The sequence below is a fragment of the Strongylocentrotus purpuratus genome, unplaced genomic scaffold (assembly GCF_000002235.5).
Source record: "Strongylocentrotus purpuratus isolate Spur 01 unplaced genomic scaffold, Spur_5.0 spur5_scaffold_18, whole genome shotgun sequence".
NCBI lineage: Eukaryota > Metazoa > Echinodermata > Echinoidea > Camarodonta > Strongylocentrotidae > Strongylocentrotus > Strongylocentrotus purpuratus.
In genome coordinates this window covers 2,612,104-2,622,215 of record NW_022145603.1, presented here as the reverse complement: position 1 = coordinate 2,622,215, position 10,112 = coordinate 2,612,104, and the positions used below count along the sequence as shown (strand labels likewise).

Sequence of the window (10,112 nt, the reverse complement as noted above, 5' to 3'; positions counted from 1 at the left end):
GTTTAACCAACATCGTGTGAATCAAAAAAGAATTAACCTACAATGGTTACAATGTTAACCAACGGCCCATGTAAGTTTAACCAACATCATGTGAATCAGCCCCGAACAAAGCATAAATAACCAACAAAAGATTAAAGTTTTAATCAACAAATGGTTAAAGTTTAATCAACACCATTTTAACCAACATTGAGCAAATTTTTTAAACCAATAATTGATTAAAATTTTTAATCAACCACAGGTTAAATTTTAATCAACAGGCTGTTGGTTAAAGTTTAACCAACGATTGGGTGATTCACCTGGTAATCCGTGGTTGATTAAAATTTTAACCAACTTGATTAAAAATTGTAATACTTGTTTTAACAGTGTAAGGGTAATTGTATTAATCACGTCTTGTAATTGGTTGGCTTCGTAAGGGGTCCTCCTGGTTGGCTGGTGATATCTAAGCCTCGTCGGGTGCCGCAGTATTTAAATGCCATGTGCGGGGTTTTGTAGTCATATTATTTGAGAGTATATTATTTGATAGTAGATATTATTTGAGAGTTTATTTCATTCCGTTATCATGTTTAGGATGTGCTGCTAGTTTACTGTCAATATGGCTGCCCAGCCTCTGAGAGAAGCAGCTTATTTATAATATTTATATAATAATAATACTCTTCGTTTGCAACGATTGGAGCTTCGGCTGACTTATATAATTAACAAAGTGGGCTTCAACTGTATATCCGAGCTTCTTGTGTTTTCATTTATATTCGAACTTGTCATCTTCAACTCATTAACTGGCCCACCACACTATAATCGGAGGTCAAGTGGAGCCAGACGTAGTCTCAGTGAACAACCGGCGATATAGAGAGACTGAAGCTTTTGGTCTATGCTTGTCAGTGTGATTCATTTTGGGGAACATTGATTGGCATTGCTGATGCCACTTCAATTTCTATTTATTTAGATATCTACCAGTGAAACAAGTCAAGTGATGGACATCATTGCCAGGCTTAGCCTAGAGCCTGGTATTATATCATTATCATGAATTTGTAATAACTAGTGTAGGTCTAGGCCTAGTCTAATTGGCATGTGTCATGGCATTGCTGACAACAAGACAGAATTAAACATGAGAGTCATACTCAGATATAGTCTACTGTAGGCCCGGCTAGGCCCAACTCCAGCCCAGTGTCAGAGGGTGCGAGCTCCGCCGCCGCCTTGGGCGTTTGACTCGAGCTCCGTCAGACTCAGTCCCTTAACTCTGGTATTGAGAGGCCGTCGGATATGAAAACACCGAACATTTCATGGAAAATGGAAAGTTATAAAGCATATCACATAGTGAAATGTCAATAAAGTGAAGAGTATGGATTCGACTACATGTACAGGTTTTATACTTACGATTTTAAGGAAAGGATCGAGAAATTGAGAGATTTCAATTGCACTAAAATCGGGCTGACCAGATACTATCGCAGATTGTTTTGGCGGTGAATTATTTGGATAAAATCAATCGAGCATAAATATCTCCACCCAGTGCTGCATCCTGATTGGTGGATAGCTCTCAAACCAGGTTTGAGAAATAACAAACCTCCTATCTGAGCAGTCTGTAAATTTCGGGTCTGATGACGTACATAAACCTGGTCTGAGGACAAACCTTGCTTTGTGAAATGTAATTTCAGACCAAGGTCTGGGGAGCGTTTCATCAAACATTTAGTCGGTGGTTTTCACCGACAATTTTTTTTCATTTTCACCGACAATTTCATCATCACCGACTAATTTCCATTTCATGAAAATTTGTCCGTGGAAAACACCGACAAATTTCTGTAAGTCACCGACTAATTTTAATACATTTGTTGGTTGCCTTGGACCTCCCGACAAAGTCAATTTACACCGACTAATTAGTCTCAACAACCAAAAAAGGCACCAAAAGGGCAAAATGGCAGCAATCATGAATATCCTAGGGGGTGCTGCCCTCGGTAGAGAGTGTGTTTTCCGGGACCGTGAGTTGATGCAGCTATGTTACAAAAATACAGATTTACTAGGGAAGGAGTGTTAAACATAATAAATGAGTTAAACGACGAGTTAGAGCATGCCACAAAGAGGAGCAAGGATCTATCTGCCCATCTGCAAGTCTATGTGGCTTTGAGAACTTTTTTGCGACAATAGAAGGGTGACGCAAGTCATATGCGGAAAGAAAAACCAAGTTAGTATTGCCTTTTTTTCCTGAAATGAACTGACTTGAGCTTTAAGTCCTATGAAAAGTATACCCAATATCATCGCAATGTACAAAATTGTTCGTTTGATTAAAAAAAAGAATTGGGACCTAAAATTTTATTCCATTCTTTCATTCAGTTTAATTTAGATAACAAAGGTGAATGAATGGGGTCTAACGATAAGACTAAGCGTGTAGATTCAGACTCCACATTCACCCAACTTTATTACATTTTTTTTGTTTTTGGCAGAGACAACAAAATTAAAATAAACACACAACAAACAGCTGAAAGTAATGTTAAAGGGCCTTCTCAATTGAACGGACTTTATTAATAAAATAAAATCAGAATGACATTTGTTGTGTCAATTTTCCATCAATTTTCAAAGAACAGACTACTTAATCTAGATCAATAGATCTATATCTTGAGATCTACTTAAACTACTGAGAGAAAAAAAAAACTCAAAGTTTGAAAAATGCAGTTAAAAATGATGAAGAAAATATACAGTTCATTTTCTAGTATTGATTTCTGGTTCTTGTCATTACTTGCAACTTTTCCTTTAAAACCTCAATTTTTATATTCCATCTCCCCCTCAATCTCCAACAGCTCCAGCTGTCCATCAACTGCATTTTCTTTGTTGTCCTTGTCGATGTTGCTGCTGCCATCTCTGTTGTTGTCCAGGTTGCTGCTGCTGTTGATGTTGTTGTTGCTGCTGCTGTTGCTGCTGTTGCTGCTGTTGTTGCTGCTGTTGTTGCAGCTGCTGCCGCTGTTGTTGGTTGTTGCTGCTGAGTCTCTGGAAAATGTTGGTTCTCTTGATGCTGTTGTGATTTAATCAACTGCAATTTGAATTCATATTTGCAATGACGAACCTTCGTCATTGCCTTGTTTTCGTTCACATTCTTCTTATTAATATTCTTACTTCTTCCTCCTCTTCTTCTTGTCGTCCGGAATCCCATTCGTTTTGCACGTAGTGCTTGTTATTCCTAGTTAGGTGCTTTCCTCATGTCCTTTTCCTTTCAAATTTCATAGGCATAGTCTCTAACATCTCATCAAGGTCACTACATTCTTCGATTCTCGAAATCACTCATGCATAACCGTCCAGGCGCCATTTTGTCCGTTTCTGGTCCATTTTAAGGCCTTTCTTTCTTTCTTCCTGTCTCCACTATCCTTCATCCTACAAACTTCTAACAAATTCCTCTAGATAGTCTGAGAGATGTTCTTTCATCTGCGACACATGACTTGACCTTCAAAATGCCATCTTCATACTCGAAATTCAAATCTAAAACCGACTCCGTCAAAAATCTCTCAAGTTCTTGAAAAATGGACCCCTAAATAATCTAAAACTGCCATAACTTTCTCATATAAATTCCGTTTTGTATTTAAATCTCACAGTATCTTTATCTCATAATTGCACATAGCCATGCTAAATTTCACGCTCCAATGGGCTTGCACAACATAAATAGCGCCCTCTAAAGTTCTGGGAATTGGCTTTCTCTCTGTGGCCGTATCTCCATAATGGCTTAGCAAACCCGTACCCTTTTTTGGATTTAGATACTTGAAGATATGCCCTTTCCAGCCATATACAAAATTATATACCCTATCACTGACCAACTTTGCGAAAATTGCCCTCCAAATTCGCCATTTTCAAGAAAATTCCGAAATAACTTCAACTTGCTCTAAAATGACGATCTTTATACCTACGTCGTTGAAACTTGGCAGACACATGTATCCATATACGTGACAACTGTCTGTCAAGTTTGGTAAATTTTAATAACGTCAGCGCAAAGTTATCGCCAAAAATGATGAATTTGCTATGCATTACGTAATAGCGCCGTTAATGCGTGCAGTACATTGCGTGCAGATGACAATGGTGTCAAACTGACCGCAATGAAGTGCCCTTTCGAATGATACCAAGTATGGTATATGTTTACACAGAAAATTGTGAGTAAATCGCATTTGAACAAGGGTCACTATACGAATTCCGCCCGATTATAACACTTATCGGCGATGACGTCATTTTTTCAGACTACTTTTCGCCCCCTAAACATCCTTTTTTTTCGTTGAAAATTTGCAATGACATTCCGAGATGCAATACGCAGGGCACCTCGTGGCCGGATTTTTGAAAGTAGTCAAGGGGGCCATTTAAGACGCCATTTTGTCCTTTAAATCTATTTTACATCACATGTTTCGATAGGATTATCATAGAAAAAAAGAGAGTAGTTTACAATAACAACCATGAAATTCTCTTTCCAATGATACCATATACGGCCCATAAAGAGACATAAAGAGAGAGAGAAAAAACAATTTAACTCCGGTCATAATACAGATCCTGTACGTTTTCCGCCCATGCATTACACGCATTGTCTATGGGGCAAATCGGGTTCACGCTTTTGACCCCTAGAACGAGCTTGATTGATTTGACGAACATGCAACTAATCCCATTTGTTTTTGCACGCAGTGCTTGCGAGCCCTTTCTAGGTTCTTTCCCCTATCCCAATTTCTTTCAAACATCGTAGGCATAGTCACTACCATCCAATCAAGGTCACTATTGAGGCCTTTCTTTCGCCCTACCTGTCTCCAATATTACAGAAGCTAAAGACTTCGTACAAATTGCTCTGGATAGTCCGAGAGAAGCTCTTTCGTTCGACACGTAGAAACACGGCGTCATTGCACGCACATCGTTGTGACACGATTGCATTTCTAGTTATAATGCTATTATCATCTTATGAAAAACATTAATATATTAAATAATTGTTATTGTTTGTGGTATAAGTACTGCTATTATAACTTCCCCTATCATTGTCATTGTTAATCATTGATTTTATATGGCTTGTCTTTTTCTTGATCTCCTTATATATTCATTAAAAGAATACATTCCAATAAATTTAGACTAAGTGATTGTGTCTTTCTTCAAATCTTCCAGAGTTCCTTACTTGAAAACTGAAATAAAATGAACAAGTCAGGTAACTACATAGTTGAATATATTAACAAAAAAAATACAAAAAAAATGCTTATCCAATATAGGCCCATCTATTATTGCGAACAGTGTAATGCAAACATGATACTTTGACTTATGTGATTATTTCATCATGACTTGAGCAGAGTAGAATGTATTAATGTCAAAGAATCTCATTTGCAGAAAAGCATCAAATTGGTTTAGTAATGAAGTAGAAACATGTCAATGTGGTTCAATTTGAGCAGTATGCATCGTAAATTTCCGACATACCGGTAAGTGATGAAAAAACAAACTTGTTTTAACTTAAATATTTCTTTGATAGATATCTAAGCTGTTAAAAATATTAAAAAGCAGTGAGGAATTACTGAATACTTGGTGTCCAATTTCTATTATAACTATTTTTAGCACTTGACATGTCATTTAACCCTACTGCTTTACTTTGCATGATCATCAAGTGATATATACATCTATTCATAAAATTTGCATAAATTATCATATTTAATGATAAAAAAGACATTAAATGATTAAACAAATAGCAATAATGGATTTAGGTTCTTAACACACTTATCAATGTCTGTGTGGCGTTTGGTCAAGTCACGCAACTGATGGGGGGGGGGGGCAGTGCAGGAAAGGTTAATGAAAACATGAATGCAGTTGGAAAGCCTGGAAATTTATAATAAAGAATGTTCAACTCACCAAAGACATTACATTTCCGGCTTCAGCTTCACTACCATAGAAGCCCTGGATTGTTTGTGCTGGCAGTGCCTCCAGCACCATCTAGTGATGGTCATGACATTTTGGCCGGGGTCCACCACTTCATAAAATGAATAATATTGAGATTGCTTTCATTAATATTTCACACTTACCATTTTTTACTTACCATTTCTCAAATAGGTATATTCACAGAAAAGGCAACATTTTACCTCCAGTGGTTCATTTTTTTTGGAGGGGGTCTGAATTTGATGGTATAGTGATCCAATATATAATAAAATATATATTTATAATCTATATATTTATCTCTAATTGTGTGTTTTTAATGTGGACCCATCACAGAACTTTCAAATTTATATATATATATGCTTTATTTACGTCATAGCAAGGTTGTTGTGTTGGCTGTCCAAAGGAGACAACTGAATGACGCATTCTTGAACAATAACAATATCAATCGTTTCACGTCAATAAATAAATGTATCTGTTTCTTTCCCCGTTTATTAAAAACATTGTAATATTCACTATGAATTACCAGTCGATTGTGCTTTGCTCCTATATTGTTGGGCACAAGAGGCCACCGCTATGAGGTAAGGGGCAGAACATCAAGACTGGAACCTCAAGGCACCCCATCTCTCCACAGGAAACCCTCCTTCTCAATCCCTGGAACAGAATTATAAACATTTCAATAAATATTAACCAAATATGAAAGAAAATACAAATAAAATAGCATTGTCTAAGAGTTTAGTTGTCTTCAATATTTACTTTTCAGCAAAATTTGAAAGTCAATTATTTTTTCTTTTTGCTCGCCATTCCGTTTCATGTACTGGACTTCTACAAAATCTTCAAATGTTAATTCTAAAAAGAGATATATTGGAGGTATAACCCTATCTAGCCTAGGCTATTTAGAAACTGCATAGCATAGCCCGGGGGGGGGGGGGGGGGACTTTGAAGGTCCCCTCCCCCTATGATCTCGGCCGTTGAACGGCCAATCGCTGCCAAAATTTGCATGCATGTCAAGTGAAGTGTAGACTATGGTAATTTAAACTTTGGAGCCAGGTTATTCCTTATCCCTTATCTATTCTATTAATTTGATAATTTCTTATGTACAGTGTATTTCTTTGTTTTTTTAATTTATGTATTTTATTGTTTTATTTCAATTCTAACTATAATTCAAATATTTTGAACCCCCTCCCCCCCCCCTAAAAAAAAAATAAACACCTTAACTATAAACAAGACCAAATAAACAATGTTTTATCTCTTTTTCTGGAAAATGAGATTTCCATGTTTTGTACATAAATCATGAAAATGAGTGATTTTCGGGCTGATATGCAAAGACAAAAGGTCACGTGACTTTGTAACGTAAGGTCCAGTTTTTCAAAAAAATTATTTTAAAAGATGCGCAAGGCTTGAAAAAAAAAGTCACAAAATATCAGCTAAGAGTCTTTGGCGTTAACAAATTATCGCAAAAAATGTAAAGGGGGGGGGGGGGCTAGATAGGGTTAAAATTACACTTTAAATAAACACTACAGCAACTTATAAGTAGAGATGTTGATACACACATAGCCACTCCCTTTAAAGGATACTTCTCAAACCAGCCCTTTGCATCGCCCTCCAACTTGACCTCACTCATTTCAAAATTTCTTTTTACTTGAGAAAACTAAACAGATCCAAGTTATAAGATCCAAGGTAAATATGTTTACCTTCTCTTGTGGTGGTCTGTTCTTTCCAGGACATTTTGTTTCAAGCACATACTCAAAGAAGGCAAGCAGCTGCGACAAGTCGCTCTGTAAATTTTCCTGTAAACAAGAGAGGGGGAATTTGATTTAGAATTTTTTTTAATGACCATTATGAATATTGATGAGCATTTGCAGAATTAACTGTGCTATTGACTTGTAATTTGGATTTTCTCTTTACCAAAAAAAAGCCCCTTTCATTATCTACCATTGAAATTTACTGTATGTTACATTTCTTGATCTCAGATAGATCCTAGATCATATCTGATATGATCTAGATCGATGTCTCGTAGATCTGTTTATTCTATCAAATTGAGAAAATGCAAAATAAACATGGATCTAGCTATGACTGACAGAGTCAGAAAACTTAATCATGTTCTCAACAAAAAATAATTTCAGAGATAGACTTTCTAGAGCCTTTGGCTTTAGAGGCAAAACCAACAAAGAGATTAGAAAAAAGGTACCACATCCACTACAGTACGGCTCTCGTTGAGAATCAGACACCCCCCCCCTACTGCCCTAGATCTAGTAAGGCTAAGCCTAAGTAAGGCAAGGCTAAGTGAATTTAGAGTCTATACCCTATATGCATTCACACAGGCGCGTACGCAGGATTTTTTCAAGTGGGGGGGGGGGGGGTTAACATTTTTAAATCGGGCCGAAAAGTTCGCATCGACTCAGTCAGCCGCTGAATAAGCCGGGGGGGGGGGGGGGGGGGGGGGGGGGTAAGAGGACACTTTTTTTCTGGTCTCGAAATTTGAAAATTTGACATTTTGCTCCGTTGGGGGGCTGGGGGTAAGGTTACCTTTTTTAGGTCAACCATGGGAATATTTTTTTAATTTAATTTTTTTATTAAAAAAAAAAAAAAAAAAAAAAAAAAAACCAAAGGGGGGGGGGGGGGGGGGTGTTTGGGTTTTTTAGGGGGTTTTATACACATAAAAATACCAAGGGGGGGGGGGGTAACCCCCCAAACACCCCCCTGCGTACGCGTCTGCATTCACACTCGCAATCAATGCCATAAATAGGGTTGAATAACGGGCAGGTTGAATGAATAATCATGGAAAAATTGTAACAACGGCGGTGAAAAAAAGAAGGGAGAAAGCATAAGCGCGTTGTAGTACAGACACAGAAACGCATATGTGGGACAATACTAGAATTATTTTAGGTTGCGTTTGGGGCCCGTTTGGGGCCGCTGCCGGGTTTTAATTCTGTCTCTAGCTCTAAAGACTCTAGATCTATACAAAGAATTTCTACTTTTTTATGAACAGTATTCAACATATATACTTTGAAAAGCTATACTTACAGACACCTCCATTTCGGTCATTTTGCCGATGTTGATGTTGATGATGATGATGATGATGACTAGATTGGTACGAGCTCAAGTTTGATCATCGCGATCGTTTATGTGCGATAAAGAATTTTTTGTTTATTTTTCTGGCGCCTAATTCATGGCTTAATTAGTCAGAAGGCTCGTCCCACTCGATTGAAGATTAAAAGTCCGCTGACAATTTGTCAGAGCTTGTTATAGAGCTTCGTGAAACGGTTTTTAAGGCCCTTTTACACTTTCACGGATCGCATCACGGATCATCCCGGATCGTCGCATCATCCGTGTTATCTCCGGCATTACCGTGTGTATACACCGGGGAGGCATCCGGCGTGATCCTTGGCGTACCGGCATATCCGGGGAAAAAATTAAGCTTGCTTAATTTTTCATCCCGGAGTTCACGGATGAAACAATCCGTCCTCTTCCCTGTAGCCGGCGAATACATCCGGGACAGTCCGTGTAGACACCGGGAGGTCCGTATTAACACCGGTTTCATCCGGGTTTGAAATTCCGTATATCAAATGAGCGCCTACAAGCTCAAGTCACCCGTCAACATTCCGGAGATATCCCAATAGACAACGTACACCTCCGTGTAAGGACCGTAAAAGTACCCAGTAGCCTCCGTGCTCTTCCTTGAAATCCGTGTTAGCTCCGTATGCGTTTCCGGCGTGGTCCGCGTTTATTTATTTTACCTGAAAGAGTGCTGATAACATTATATAATAGTATTGTTGTTCCTTATTTGACATATTGTAATGTTGCTTGGGGAAACACTTTTAAGTCATATCTTGATAAGTTGAGAGTATGGCAGAAGAAAGCAATACGGCTTATTACTAATTCTTATTATAGACATCCAAGTTCTCCATTGTTCCTTCGACTAAGAACGTTACCACTAAGTGGACTTGTGTCGTTCAATTGCATATTGTTTATGTTTAATCTTATCTTAAGTCTGTGCCTCATGAATGTACGTTAAAAGATTTATTCCGTCAGAACTCGCAAATTCATAATTATAATACACGTCAAAGGTGTCTTATTCGACAGCCTTTTGCAAGAACAAATGTCACTCTGACCTCTTTCCATATCTCTTGCATTAAAGAATGGAACAGTCTGCCTGATGATATAAAAAATAGTACAACTCTTTCTAGGTTTAGAAGTTTATCGAAAACGTACCTGCTTGAAAGACTGACATAGTTTTTATTCGCATCTTAGTAATT

General features: G+C 37.8%; 1 protein-coding gene across 1 annotated transcript; it reads right to left on the bottom strand.

Moving 5' to 3' along the window:
* Positions 1-1,927: 1,927 nt before the first annotated feature.
* On the bottom strand, positions 1,928-6,054 carry LOC115925465. Its single transcript, XM_030989364.1, has 3 exons — positions 5,833-6,054; positions 2,747-3,016; positions 1,928-1,984 (listed from the first exon to the last, which is right to left on the bottom strand). Exons 1-3 carry the CDS (start codon positions 5,911-5,913, stop codon positions 1,928-1,930), a joined length of 408 nt encoding a protein of 135 aa, XP_030845224.1. The 5' UTR covers positions 5,914-6,054.
* Positions 6,055-10,112: the final 4,058 nt, after the last annotated feature.

Bases quoted from the DNA above. Each gene is read 5' to 3' on its own strand.
- LOC115925465 (XM_030989364.1), bottom strand. From the start codon at position 5,913: ATGGTGCTGGAGGCACTGCCAGCACAAACAATCCAGGGCTTCTATGGT. The intron at 3,017-5,832 runs GTGAGTTGAACA...TTCAAATTGCAG, and splicing joins CCGGAAATGTAATGTCTTTG to TTGATTAAATCACAACAGCA. The intron at 1,985-2,746 runs GTTTTAAAGGAA...TTTGTAACATAG, and splicing joins GATGGAATATAAAAATTGAG to CTGCATCAACTCACGGTCCC.